Source organism: Papio anubis, chromosome 3 (genome assembly GCF_008728515.1).
Source record: "Papio anubis isolate 15944 chromosome 3, Panubis1.0, whole genome shotgun sequence".
Taxonomy (NCBI): domain Eukaryota; kingdom Metazoa; phylum Chordata; class Mammalia; order Primates; family Cercopithecidae; genus Papio; species Papio anubis.
Genome location: NC_044978.1, coordinates 89,231,018 through 89,246,430, shown reverse-complemented (window position 1 = coordinate 89,246,430; position 15,413 = coordinate 89,231,018). Strand labels below are relative to the sequence as shown.

The 15,413-nt window shown below is 38.2% G+C and overlaps 1 protein-coding gene across 3 annotated transcripts in view; it reads left to right on the top strand.

The window, feature by feature from the left end:
* DAPP1 (dual adaptor of phosphotyrosine and 3-phosphoinositides 1) overlaps window positions 1-6,322 on the top strand; it is a 53,657-nt gene extending 47,335 nt beyond the window's left edge. The window contains exons 7-8 of one of the 3 annotated variants that reach the window (XM_009207247.4): window positions 2,161-2,248; window positions 4,251-6,322. In XM_009207247.4, coding sequence (XP_009205511.3) covers window positions 2,161-2,248; window positions 4,251-4,319 — 157 coding nt within the window. In that variant the 3' untranslated portion in view covers window positions 4,320-6,322. Of the gene's footprint in view, window positions 1-2,160; window positions 2,249-2,682; window positions 2,880-4,250 lie in introns of those variants that run through there. The other 2 variants (XM_017958883.3, XM_017958884.3) reach the window with 2 other exon arrangements.
* The last annotated feature ends 9,091 nt before the right edge of the window (window positions 6,323-15,413 follow it).

Sequence of the window (15,413 nt, the reverse complement as noted above, 5' to 3'; positions counted from 1 at the left end):
ACATTTTTTAATGTCTTCTTGCCAGACACTTATTTTGGCTAAGGAATAGAAAGCTGTATATCTCAATATCTACAAAGTTCAGATCTGAGGGGCATGCCTACATATTAGGAGTGTTTTCAGCTGAGCGTGACATAACACCTCATTTAAAGTAGCTTAAACAAACAGGCAGGCCAGTTCAGCTTACGTTGTGTACTGGAGAAGTATGACTCACATAGAGGATGCCATTTACATCTTAGACAATTTAATTTCTTTGAGGCTCTCTCCCCCATTTTAATTATAACTTTGTTGACTCTAATGATAGGTGATTTGTATTGTTATGACGATATCTGGCAGAAGGCACAAAAATATTTTTTTCTAACATAATCAGTATATTATAAAAATGTTCTAACTGGGAGAAGAGTCTTGAGAAAGGCATGTCTTATTTCCCACTACCTTTTATTTTAAAGTTTTTCAAGCACACACAAGTTGAAAGACAGACATTTATATACCCTCCATCAGCAGTTATTAATATATCTTGCCATATTTGCTTTATCCCAGTCTATCCACTTTTTTTTTTTTTCCTGAATCAGTTGAAAGTAATTTGCAGACATCATGGCACTTTACCCCTAAAGACTTGAGTATGTGTCTCCTAAGAATAAAATATCACCTATAGGACTACAATATCATTATTACACCTGAGGAAATTAATGTTAATTCTATAATATCAACTGAGAATGGGTGTCTTGTTTAAAATTTGCATAGACATGCCCTATGAGCTAGCAGAGCTTTATTTTTCTCATATATCCAAAAACCAGGAGGCAAGCAGCTATGGTGACAAGGTCAGGTCCAGGGTCTCTACAGTTCTCCTGGCCTTTTCTCATGCTGGCTACTTCAGGATTCAAGTGTCTACTACACCTGTAGGTCTCATGTTTTCAACAAAGTACAAAGAAAGATGTAGGGATGGTATCAGCCATGTGTGTCCCTTTTTATCAGGAAAACCAATGTTTCTCCAGAATCTCCCCTATGAGATTGTCCCTTATATCTCATTGGCCAAGACCAGGTGCCATGGCCATCCCCAGCAGCTGATGATAATTGGCTTAAACAAATTAGGATTTATTGCTTGGGGTTCTGTTAGCAAGAGAAAGGAAAAAGTATCTGTATTAATTGGCAGTTAATAATGTCTCCTATAGGGAGTACCAAACAATGACAATTACAGAAACCAGTTTTCGAGTATATGCACTCTATCACTCCCTCCCCACCACTGTCCACTCACCCTCCACTAGACTCACATCAAGGTATTACCTTCTATGCACAAGGACTTACCTCTTACCTATTCAATATTAAATGCTGGCATCAACAAAATATACAGCATAGGCTTTAAGAAACCCTCTTGAAGGCTTTTTTTCACAAAAAGAGAAAAGATTTTTAGTATTTTGCATCTCAACTGTAAGTACAGGAAGTATGTTCAATGTGTAATTTAGGGCTGACCTTATTATCGCTTGCATAATTTTAACTAGGTAATCAGACACAGTCAAATGAAAAATTACTCTATATCTAGGAAAAGTATTTTGTGCCAGTAGGAAAGTTCATATCCCTGAAGCAGAGACTGACTCTTGTTCAGAGATGGGAGAAATAACTAATTGAGTTTTGTTGTCTCTTTTTACTGTCTCGATAGTTGAAATTGCCAACAACCACAGAAGGCAGAGTTATTCTCATTGAAGCAAGCTAACATAAATGAGTTCTTTTTAGCAAACTTCCCTGTCTTGCTTATTCTTTGAATCATAGCACAAGGTTTTGAGAGATCTTTGAGAGATCAGCTGAATAAATACATAAGTATTAGAGTTAGCCTAAGACATAAGCCACAAAAGGATCTGGGGGTGTCCTGAACATGCTTCTTTCTTCTTCAAAGTCTTATTCGAGTATATACATCTGACCTGGAGTAGTAATATGAATCTACAACTTCCTTAACATTTCTGCAGTTTGCTAGCAGTAATAGGTCCATATATACCAGCTCTTCAAGGTACTTACCTGGATCCTTTATCAATTCATTTTTCCCTTGCAATACTCTAATTAGTGTTCTCTCTCTCTCTATATATATATAATCAACCTACCTATATATATATATAGAGAGAGAGAGCTAATCATCTGCTATATCTTATGTTCTTTCTTTTGTCCTATTAGTTTGGTATTTCCATTCAGGACATTTTATCTCTGTGCAAAGACCGGAGTAGAAGCTGATGAGTGGATCAAGATATTACGCTGGAAACTGGTGAGAGTTTTAAGCCTTCAGATGTCGAGTCTTGAGAAATAACATGTTGATGATTTCAAACATATTTCTATCAAAAGAGTCAGACTATCCCCGAGAATCAAAGAGGTGTCTGGGTGCCTACTTCCAGGCTTGCGGAACAGTCTGTTAATTCTTCTGGGACATGAGAAGAGATGAAGACAGGGTTGTAAAAAACTAAGAATTAAGCTGTATTTGGGTCTTAGACATAGAGCCTTAGCCTAATAACCACCTATCAGACTTCCTTTAAGGTGTGTCAGTTAGTTCAGCTTTATCTGGAGGGGGACATTTGGGACCAGAAGGTCTGACAGAGGAAAGCCGACCTATTTCTCTAGTTGAAAAGCCTCTTAAATTGTTAGAGAAGAAAGTTTGCCAGAGGAACTTAGCTTAGTTTCCAGTGTAAGCATCACTTTGTGCAGGTCAAGGACAAAAGCTGGTTTATTTTGTCTGCTCTCTATATATCTCCCGGGGAGAAGACTGAGTGAGTACTTACAAAACTTCACCAATCTTCTACGTGTTTTTCACGTGCTTGCAAGTTAGTGAGTTGTTAGCCAAGAACTTGTCCTTAAAGCTGACTAAAATTTCCTATAAATACCATCTTGAAAGCTTTGATGATTTCTTTTTTTTTTTTTTTTTTTTTTTTTTTTTTTTTTTGAGACAGAGTCTCGTTCTGTTGCCCAGGCTGGAGTGCAGTGGTATGATCTTGGCCCACTACAACTTCTGCCTCTCGGGTTCAAGCGACTTTCGTGCCTCAGCCTCCCTAATAGCTGGGATTATAGAGCCTGCTACCATGCCCGGTTAATTTTTATATTTTTAGCAGAGACGGGGTTTCACCATTTTGGCCAGGCTGGTCTCGAACTCCTGACCTCAAATGATCCATGGCCTCAGCCTCCCAAAGTGCTGGGATTACAGGTGTGAGCCACCATGCCCAGCCAGATGATTTCAAACATAAAACATTTTTCTTAACTAGTTTTTGTAAAATTGTCTCATATGTGAAAATTCCTTTCTAGATACTGAGACTTTTGCTTTCAATTATCTTTTCAGTTTGAAATTCAAATAAGTATACCATTCATTTTTAAATTGTTCCAATATATTTATTACTCAGTGAGGGATAATTTGCCTTGTGAAACTTTTGCTCAGATATGAATTAATTTCTTATTCTTTCTATTTTTAATTATCAAAGTAACACAGAATCATTATACAAGAATTATAGAACAATATATCAAGTATACACACTTTTAGACTTCTCTCTGTACAAATAAATATTTAAAAACAAAATTTAATCACTTGCTAGAAGTAAAAACCACAATGATGTACCACTACACACCCTTCAGAATGGATACAATGAAGACTGTCAATATCAAGTATTAACATGAATGCAAAGGAACTAGAACTCTCCTACATTGCTAGAGGGAATGAAAATGTGTATGACTACTTTGAAAAATTGCTTGGCAGTTTCTTTTAAAACTATACGTATGCTTACACTATAATTCAGCATTTTCACGCTGAGGTATATATCTAAGAGAAATGAGTGCATGTATCCACTAAAAAATGTTACAATAATGTTCATAGCGTCTTTATTGATAATATACAAACTACAAACAAAACAAATCACTTGCTGGTGTTCTATATCTGCTCACTTCACTTAGCAATATATTGTGAACATTTTTTCATATTAATTTTAGATCTATATTTTTCTTTTGACTCATTGAATACTATTGCATTTTATAGATTACTATAAGTATTAGACCAATTCCCAATTTGTACATGTTTTAGCAATCACTTTACAATATGTGTCCTAAAAAAAAATGCAGAAAATTTTTCTGGACACACGATAATTAGCTTATAGTTGGGGGTGGGCACATGATAATTAACTTATAGTTGTATGATATCCTTACTAATCAAATGTCTTATTTAATATTTGTTAGAATCCAGGGTTCATTACAATCACTCAATAATGGATACACGTGTGTGTGCTTTATTACAGTCACAAATAAGAAAACAGCTCAACCGAGGGGAAGGTACGATCCGATCTCGGTCGTTCATCTTTGAATAGATCTTTCTTGCCAAAGACTGCTCTGGCCCAGGAGCAAGGTGGAATGTTCCCTGATGCTGTGATCTGCAGCAGGCTTCAAATGAAAACCAGCTAAGGATTTTCCTTTAAAAACAAATCAGAAGCAGTTGCTGATTGGGACCCATATACCACGTTGCTGATTCACGTTGCTGCCCCTCCATGATGTTGCCATCTCCTTGAGAATGCTGAAGCAATCACCATTCTGATAGAAAGTGCTTAAACCACCACTCTTAGGTCTGCTCACTCGTAGAACACACAGTGGAGGAGAGGAAGGGTTTTTGTTTTCACTCACTGTGGTCCCCAAGCCTATTGACACTAGTTGCCTAGAGTCCCACTCTGAGTCATGGTCAGCCTGTCTGACATCCAGGTTGTGCTATTAACCAGGAAGGAAACAGATACTTAGAAGCTTAGATGACTTCTGCAGGATTTATACTGAGACAGCAAACATCATATATTTTCAGGGAAGAGGTTTTTTTTTTTTTATTTTTTTTAAATTTAATTTTCCCTCTTTATACAAAAAAAAAAAAAAGAACATTTCCAAAACTAAAATGGAAAATGCTTGTGGCATTTATTTTCTCTTTTTAAAAGGTTCAGAAATTTGGTGAGTCCTTTGCTTCTAATGATAAAACTGTGAGAGCTAGATGTCCTATGGGCAATTAGGTAGTGTAATAAAGGTAAATGAAGGTACAATTTTTAAGGCATTATTTTCACCCTTTGGGGGTAAACGTTTTAAAGAGTGAGAAAGCATAAATTGAGGAAGGGTGATAAAGCAGTAGGTAACTTTTAGTTTAATAATAGTTATTGTCATGAGGGTAATCATAATAGACGCTTGTAAGCACTGAGCTATCTTTAACCATTTCTCCAAATGGACCAAAAGACACTTCTCAAGGACAGTGTATTTTAACAATTCCTTTCCCAGAATTAGTTGTATAGGGTTGACCCAAGAGATGTAAGAAAAATCTTGCATTGCTCCCTAAGCACCCCGGGCCTTACTAAAGAGCAACTTCTATTTCCAGTTGGGGGAGTAACACTAAAGCTACATGAAATATGTAATAATGATAGGTAATAATATGTTCCAAAGCTTTTTTCAAACTAGAATAAGGAGACAAACAGAAGAATGAGACACTGATGTCCACAGTTCATTGGTAGACTCTAACCCCTTCTGTTATCTTTTTTAATACTATTTTTGTTTAGATAGAAGTTTCAAAGAAGATAAAAATGCTTGAAGAGCCTGAGAGTAAAAAGATTATGATGCAAAATTATGATATAAACTGCTCTTGCAGTCCAAAGGGATACCTGGTTAAAGAAGTTTCTTATTTAAACATCTAAGACTCAGAAATTACATTAAATTTTTGTATATTTCAACACCGTTTTAAATGTATTTTGTTATGTTTGTATTATATGGGATAAAGCAAATGTTGAGTTAAAATGCATTGTGTCATTTGTAAAGTAAGAAGTTACTGGCCGGGCGTGGCGGCTCACGCCTGTAATCCCAGCACTTTGTGAGGCCAAGACAGGCAGACCACTTGAGGTCAGGAGTTCGAGACCAGTCTGGCCAACATGATGAAACCTTGTCTTTACTAAAAATACAAAAATTAGCTGGGCATGGTGGCAGGTGCCTGTAATCCCAGATACTCAGGAGGCTGAGGCAGAATTGCTTGAACCTGGGAGGTGGAGGTTGCAGTGAACCAAGATCGTGGCACTGCACTCCAGCCTAGGTGACAAAGTGAGACTCCATCTCAAAAAAAAAAAAAAAAAAACCAGAAGTTACAAATGAATCCTCACTGATGTGTATGGTTCTATGTTTGTTTTCTTAGAAAGAAATGTGTTTCTTTGTGTGTAATACTGTGTTTTACTATGTTTACCTTTTATAAAACGTAACCTGTTTATTTATATTCTTTGACTCTGTTTATTAAAAAGAGCATGATTTTGCTGTGTATGTACTATTTTGCTATTAAAATATATTTTAATATTGTAACTTGAAAGAAATATACAACTGATTAATATCATAAATAGCAATGAAGAATTCACTTCAGTTAGACTATTAACCACAAAGGATTGGAAGTTGAAGAAATAGTCCAAGACCTCAAGGAGTTCTTGGTTGAATATGGACAAAACGATAAACATATATATATATATGTTACAATACTGTAAGAGAAGAATACAATTACTGTAAGAGAAGTACACAAAGCTATATGATGGAACAGGTGCTTCAGCAGGGGATAAAACAATTTGTTGGAGGGTTTTGACATGAAAAGGGTGAGCTAACATGTACCTGCTATGTAATTAGTACTAGGCTAGGTGTTTTGCCTGCCCTCAGCATTCCTGCAAAGAAATGATTCTAACTCCTAAGTGGAGCCTGTGAAGGTTCCTCAGCTGTTTCTCCAAGTCCAAAAAGAGGGAGGATGTTTTGTGCCAATGGCAGATCAGAGCAGGGGAATATGGAAGGAAAGAGAGTCGGATATCTGCATTATGACCTGTCTGCTAACAGGTATGAACTTATTAAGACAGAGTATTAGCAGTTATTCTCCAAATTCCCTCTGGGAAGATCTTGGCCCGCAGGAGGAGTTTTCTCTGGACCAATGGAGACACCAGCATGGTGAGGGAAGGCTAATACAGATGGTCCCTGACTTATCATGATTTGATTTAGGATTGTTCAACTTCACAAAGGGTCTATTGGGGTATTAAATACATTTTCTCCTTTGATATCTTTGACTTAAAAATGACCTTATTGGGATGGAACCGCACCATAAGTCAAGGAGCATCTGTACTATTTCTAGGGGAAACCTTCACCCTATGCCAGAACAGCTGGACATCAGAGAACTCAGTAGGGCAGGACCCTTCTTTTCCCAACCACGTGGCATGCAAGAGACTGGGTTCCTCTCTCCTTATTTCTCACAAGTGCTTGGCATGCAGGTCAGGGCATTATGCTCTGTCCCTGTTTCAGGCAGAAAGCAAGAGAACTATTATACGGAGAAGGTCAGTTCTACTTCCTTCCTTTTCCACTACTTCAGATCCTCTGCAGCAAATCCATGTTTCTACCAAACTCTTCCTAGTCAAGTATACTACATAGCAGAGTGCCAGGCTGAGCCTACGTTCTGCTCACTATGAATTCAGGCTGTCTGACCATAATGTCAAGCAGAGTTTCTTAAACCATCTGTGGCAAAGGATCTGATTTTCTTTCGTTTTTGTTTTTGTTTTTGTTTTTTAAAATTTATAATCTATCACAGACTGAGATCTCATAAAATTCAATAAATTATCAGAAAAATCAAGCAAAAAATACAAATATCACAATCCCAGTTTACTATTATCAGGTTCAACAGACACAAAGTTACTATGTTAAATTGTTGTAAGTTTTTCAACACTTAAAATGGGCATTTCTGTACTTATCTTGCTAGCAAACAGTGTGCACAACAGCCCAGTCTGTGGACCACGTTGTGAGTAGCACAGGTCTAGCTGACTGGCAGGTAAAAGGAAATAGCCTTCTTGAGAAAGAATTCACCTGAAGACAGAAAGGGTTGAAGTACACATGTTTTGTTGATGGAATATGGGCATCATTAGAGGGGAAAGGTGATTCAGAGCACATTCTTGACTGTTACTCAGTCCCTCCTCAGCAAAATCTAAAGGAGCTATTTCACCAGAGTCTCCAGTGCACAGACAATGAGATAGTAAGTTGTGTCACATTTTCAGCTGTGAACAAAGATGGCACCCTTGGCCTTAAGCAAGGGTTGTGTGCCCTTGTAGACAACAGCAGCCATAACCTGACTTAGCAGTAGCAACAATGGCCAGGGTTGTGGGGCATAATCATCCCAGAGAGCAAGAACGAAGAAAATAAAATAATGGCAGATGCCATGTGGTTTCAGGAGTACGTGTGAAGGGTCCATAAGGACTTCCAGAAATATCTGGGAGGCATTTGAGAATGACCATACTTTCCACAGAAAAAGCAAGATTGGAGCCAGAGAAGTTAGCCCAGCAGGTCCCTGATCCCATCTTATGATTATTTCCCAGATGCATCATTGGTATAGCCATCCAGGAATGCCTTGAAGATATTGCAGGTTTGGATCCACACCACCACAATAAAGCAAATACTGCAATAAAGTAAGTCCCACCATTTTTTGTTTCCCAATTCATACTAAAGTTATTACTAAAAAAATTATAATGATCATCTGAGCTTTCAGCAAGTTGCAGTCGTTTTGCTGGTGGAGAGTCTTGCCTGGAAGGTGATGGCTGTTCACTGATCAGGTGATGCTTGCTAAGGGTTGGGGTGGCTGCAGCAATTTCTGAAAATAAGACAAAAATGAAGTTTGCCACATCAATTGATTTTTCCTTTCCTGAAAGCTTTCACTGTAGCATAAGATGCTGATTGATAGCATTTTACTAACAGTAGAATTTCTTTCAAAATTGCAGTCATTCCTCTCAAACTCTGCAACTGCTTTTTCAACTAAGTTTATGTAACATTCTAAATCTTTTATTGTCATTTCAACAAGTTCACAGCATCTTCAGGAGAAGTAGATTTCATCTCAAGAAATGACTTTATTTGCTCATCCATAAGAAACAACTCATCATCCATTGAATTTTAATCATGAGATTGCAGCAATTCAGACCCATCTTCAGGCTTCACTCTTAATTCTAGTTCTCTTACTATTTTCGTCACATCTGCTACTTCGTCCAGTAAGTCTTGAACCTCTCATAGTCATTCATAAGGGCTGAAATCAAGTTCTTCTCAACTCCTGCTAATGTTGATATTTTGACCTCCTCCTGTAATCACAAATATTCTTATCTTTGTTTGTTCTTTGGGTTCTGGGTGTTTTTTTTTTTTTTTTTTTTTTGAGATGAGGTCTCACTCTGTCACTCAGGCGGGAGTGTAGTGGTGTGATCTCAGCTCACTGCAATCTCCGTCTCCTGGGTTCAAGCGATTCTCCTGGCTCAGCCTCCCAAGTAGCTGGGACTACAAGTGTGCACCACCACACCCTGCTAATTTTTGTATTTTCGGTAAAGACAGGGTTGGCCAGGCTGGTCTTGAACTCCTGACTTCCTCTTGGGAGGCCTTGGCCTCCCAAAGTGTTAGAATTACAGGCGTAAGTCACTGTACCTGGCCACAGATATTCTTAATGGCATTTAGAAGGGTGAATCCTCTGGGAAGGTTTTCAGTTCACTTTGCCTGGATACATCAAAGGAATCACTATCTATGGCAGTGATAGCCTTATGAAATGTATTCCTTAAATAATAAGATTTGAAAGTTGAAAGTCAAAATTACTCCTGTTTATGGGCTGCAGAATGGATCCTGTTACCAGGTATGAAAACAACATTAATCTTATTGTACATATCAGAACTCTTGTGTGACCAGGTGCGTTTTCAATGAGCAGTAATGTTTTGAAAGAATTCTTGTTTCTGAGCAGTAAATCTCAACAGTGGGTTTGAAATATCCAGTAAACCATCCTGAGAACAGATGTACTATTATCAGGCTTTGTCTCATTTATAGAGCAGGGGCAGGGTAGATTTAGCATAACTCTTAAGAGCCCTAGGATTTTCAAAATGGTAAGTAAGCACTGGTTTCAGGTTAAACACCAGCTGTATTAACCCCTAACAAGGGAGTCAGCCTATCCTTTGAAGCTCTGAAGGCAGGCATCGACTTCTCTTTAGCTGTGAAAGTGCTAGAAAGGAGAAGTCAATGACTGGCTTCAAAGCTTCGAAGGACGGCCTCTTCTTCCAATAGAAGACTATTCTGCTACATTGAAAATGTGGTGTTCATCAATGATCTTGGCTAGATCCTTTGCATACCTTGCTGCAGCATCTACATCATCACTTGCTGTTTCACCTTGCAGTTTTGTTATGGAGATGGTTTCTTTCCTTAAATCTCATGAACCAACATCTGCTAGCTTTGAACTTTTCTTCTGCAGCTTTCTTACCTCTCTCAGCCTTCATAGAATTGAAAGGAGTTAGGGCTTTGCTCTGGATTAGGATTTAAGGAAATATTGTGGCTAGTTTGATCTTCAGTCCCGACCACTCACACTCAAACTTTCTCCATCTCAGCAATAACGCTGTCTTGCTTCATATTCATGTGTTGATTAGAGTAGCACTTTTCATTTTCTTCAAAAATGTTTCCTTTGCATTCACAATTTTTTGGCACAAGAGGCCTAGTTTCTGGTCTGTCTCAGTTTTCAACACGCCTTTTTCACTAAGCTTAATCATTTCTAGCTTTTGATTCAAAATGAAAGATGTGAGACTTTTCCTTTCATGTGAACACTTAGAGACCATTTTAGGATTATTAATTGGCCTAACTTAAATACTGTCGTGTCTCAGGGAAGGGGGTGCCCAAGGGGAGGGAGAGAGATGGAGGAACAGCAAGTCAGTGAAGCAGCCAGAACACACACATTTATTAAGTTTGTTGCCTTATATGGGTGTGGTTTATTGCGTCCCAAAATATTACAATAGTAACATCAAAGATCGCTGATTACAAAGCACCATAACAGATATAATAATCATCAAACCAGTTTGAAATATTGCAAGAATTACCAAACTGTAACACAGAGACACAAAGTGAATATATGCTGTTGAACAAATGGTGCTAATAGACTTGCTCAACTCAGGGTTGCCATAAACCTTTAATTTGTAACAAAGACATCTACAAAGCACAGTAAAGCAAAGAGCAATAAAACAAGGTATGCCTGGGTTGATGAACTTAGCTATTCAAGACAGCTAAGCACAGCCTCAGACAATAAAGTATCCTTTATGTGATGAAACCAGAGCAACTGACAAGTCCAGCCTGGTTTGTTTAAATCAGATACTGAAGTTGGCCTTTATTAACAACAACAACAACAAAAACTTAGGGGCAAACCATGATCCAAAAAGACAGGTCTTAAACAAGAGCAAACTGCATGATCAAAAAACTTACATTTTTTTTTTCCTTCTCTACACAAAGATACCATCTGCAACAATTTCATCTTTTATTTTTTTTGCTTAACTTTTCCTGAAATTTTCAAAATGTCATCAATATTTTGCCATATTGTTGATCTCTCCTACACTTAAAAATTTCTTTTTTTTTCTGTTTGGAACACTTTAAAACAAATCCTAGACATAGTTAATGAATGAGGTATGGCTGTACTCAGCAAACGACAGAACCCCAACATTGGTTCCCTGATCTACAGAGTGTGGGCTATTATAATAGGAAAGGCCAAGTAGAAACCACTAGAACTGCCTCTATCTGGGAAGATAGTAAACCAAAAGCAAGCCCACATTCCCAGAGGGACTTCAGAGGTCAGTGCCACCATCAAGGACTTGATGGATGCAATGGTGGCGATTCCACCACATCTCCATTCAGCCCACCTATTTGACCTATGCAGAAAAAGATAGGTCTTGGGAGAATGAGTACATTATCACAAACTTACTCATGTGGTGACTCCAGTTGCAGATGCTTTTCCAGATGTGATTTCATTGCTTAAGCAAATTAACACATCCGCTGACACCCAGTATGCAGCTACTGATCTGGCAAATGCCTTTTTCTCCATCCCTGTCCATAAGCCCCACCAACAGCAGTATGCTTTCAGCTGGTAAGGCCAACAACATACCTTTACTGTCCTACCCCAAGGGTGTATCAGCTCTCTCACCCTATGTCATAATTTCTCCACAGGGTCTTTGATCGCATTTCCCTTCCACAAGACATCACAGTCGTCCATTACATTGATGACATTACGTTGACTGGACCTAGTCAACAAGAAGTAGCAAATACCCTAGACATATTGGTGAGACATTTGTCTCAGAGAGTGGGAAATAAATATGACAAAAATTCAAGTGCCTTCCAATTTACCAAAATTTCTAGGGGTCCAGTGTTGTGGGACATGTCAAGATATCTCTCCTAAGGTAAAGAACAACTTGTTGCATCTGGCCCTCTGACAATAAAAACAAAACAAAACAAAAAACAGTATATACCTAACAAGCATCTTTGGAATTTGGAGGCAACACTGTTTTCTATATTGCTCATGTAATTCATTGGTCTTACCATGTTGCCCATAATCCTGGAGCAGCTGGCTTGAGAAAATGGTAGAATAGCCTTTTGAAAGCTCAGTTACAGCACTAGGTAGGTGGCGGTATCTTGCAGGGCTGAGGCAATGTTCTCCAGGAGGCTATATATGCTGTAAAATCAGCATCCAATATATGGTGTTCTTTCTTCCAGAGCCAGGATTCACAGATCCAGCAATGAAGGGTTGGAAATGGGAGCTGTGCCACTCACTATCACCCCTTGTCCACTGGCATGATTTTTGTTTTCTGTCCCCAAGTTCCTACGCTCTTTAGTTCTAGCAGACTTTGTTCCAAAACCAGTAATACCTCAACCAGGAGACACAATGATTCTATTAAACTGGACATTAAGATTACCACTCTGCCACTTTGCACTCCTCATGCCTCTGAATCGACACATAAAGAAGAGAATTACTGTACTGACTATGGTGACTAGTCCTGATTGCCTGGGGAAACTGGGCTGCTACTGCACAAGGAAATAAAGAAGGGTATGTCTGGAATACAGGAGATCCACTAGATCTGTTTTACCAAGCCCTGATTAAAGTCAATGGAAAACTTTAAAACCCAATACAGGAAGGACAACGAATGGCTCAGATTCTTCAGGAATGAAGGTTTGGAGTATCTCACCAGGCAGAATCCCAAATAGCCAAGTTGCTTGCTGAGAGCAAGGAAATATGGAATAGGCAATGCAAGGTGTTAAAAATACCAGCTACAACCACATGTCCAATTGCCAAAACAAGAACTGTGATTATGTCTGTGTACTTATGTATACAAATATGTATATATTGCACATACACACATATATATACTGAACAAATCTTTTTCCCCCTCCTTTATCCTCTTAGCTAATGTAAGATATATTAATAGTATCCTTACATCGCAGTATTAAGGTACAGGATAGCAAGGAAAAAAGTGATCACCAAGGACTTTGCATCCTCCTTTGGGGAATGGATTGCATCCACTTCTGAGGAAACCTCCTCCAGGGAATATTCATGGTTGTACATGTTAGAAGTACAACCTAGTTACTGTCTTTATTTGAATAGAGACTAAAATATGGTTTAAGATGCATACAGGCCAGGTGCAGTGGCTCATGCCTGTAATCCCAGCACTTTGGGAGGCTGAGGCAGGCAGATCACCTGAGGTTGGGAGTTCAAGATCAGCCTGGCCAACATGGCAAAAGCCCGTCTCTACTAAAAATACAAAAATTAGCCAGGTGTGGTGGTGCACATCTGTAATCCCAGCTACTCGGGAGGCTGAGGCAGGAGACTCGCTTTAACCCGGGAGGCAGAGGTTATAGTGAGCTGAGATCAGGCCACAGCATTCCAGCCTAAGTGGCAGAGTGAGACTGTCTCACAAAAAAACAAAACAACAACAAAAAACCCAAAAAAGATGCATACAGGTGCCAAGCTGACTAAGAGTGGACTGTGAAGGTTAGTTTTGTGCATCAACTTGGCTAGGACACATTGCCTAGTTATTAAAAAACTATTATATTTAAAAACTATTATAAAACTTGAATCTAGGTACTCCTATGGACGTATTCCGGAGTTGTACTTAACATGTATAATTCCTTAAATTTAAGTAAAAAGAGGTAATCCTCCATAATGTGGGTGAGACTCATCCAATCAACTGAAAGGCTTTAAGAGCAAACCTGAAGTTTCCAAGAGGAAGAACTTTTGCTCCCAAACCACAGCCTCAGCTCCTACCTGAGACTTTTCAGTCTTCTGATCTGTCCCACAGATTTTAGACTTGCCAGTTCCCACAATCGCATAAGCCACTTCCTTGAAATAAATACTCATATATCCAACTGCTTCTGCTTCTTTGGAGGCCCTGAGATAACTTTCTTCCCCAAATATCCCATTTTATTGTTTGTTGAAATATTTTATTTCTAATTTTATATTTTTGAACAGTTAAAAACTCAAAGTACAATGAAGTTTACAATGAAAAGGAGCACTCCTGGGATCCTTATCCCCCAGGTATCTAGTTCCACTCCTTGGAGACTACCAATGTGATCAGGTTCTTCCATGTATATCTTCAGAGACAGTCTACCATATACAAACAAATATGAATACACACATTTTTCTTCTTATACATCAATTGTAGCATGCCACACAGTTTCACACCATGCTTTTCTCAATAAACATTATTATGCCTTAGAGATCCTTTCATCTCAGTACCTAAAGCACTTCTTCATTCCTTTTTCCACTGGGCAAATGAAATTTGTTTCACCAATCCTGTGTAATTTATTATCTAAAGGGAGACACTGAGAGTGAAAGGAGCACGATTAATAATTATACCAAGAACAGCAGGTATAAACTGATAGTGTTCAAAAAGCCAGAGCATACGGTTATCCTACCTATGGCAGATATTTAGGTTGCTTCCAATTCTTTGATATTACCAAGCTGCAAAGAATATACTTGTAAATACATACTTTTGCACATCTATGTGCTTTGTTTGGTAGGATAAATTTCTAGAAGTGGAACTGCAGGGCAAAAGGTTATGTATGTGAATTTAAGTTTCACAGACTGCCAACTGCTGTACATAAAGAGTATAACAAGTTACACTTCCCTAGCAGGCACAGAGAATGCCTGCCCTACTTATTGGATAATCCTTTTCCCATTGTGATCCCATCTTTATCACAACGTTTTAAGCCCTCACATGTATGATACTGCAATCTTTTTTGGGTGAGTACATACCATTGATATCTAATTGTGCATTCAGTTCTGTACTACCTTTCAAAGATAGTTAATCTAGGTTTATATAACCCTTTCAAAAACTTCTTTTTTCACCTACTTATTTTTCCAGATGAACTATGGGATAGTTTCTCTATTATACCCCCTCAGAAACTTTAACAGTGGCAGCATTCAACATGTAAAGGTTAAGTAGCTCCATTTATAATCATTTCTTTTTCTAGTTTTCGATATACAATTATTACCTGCAAATAGAAATCTGGCCACCTCATTTCTAAAAGACATTGTTTAATGCACCATTGCACTGGCAAAATTTCCTGAACATTATTAAATAATAATCCAGATAATGAGAATTCTGGATTTTAATAAGTAC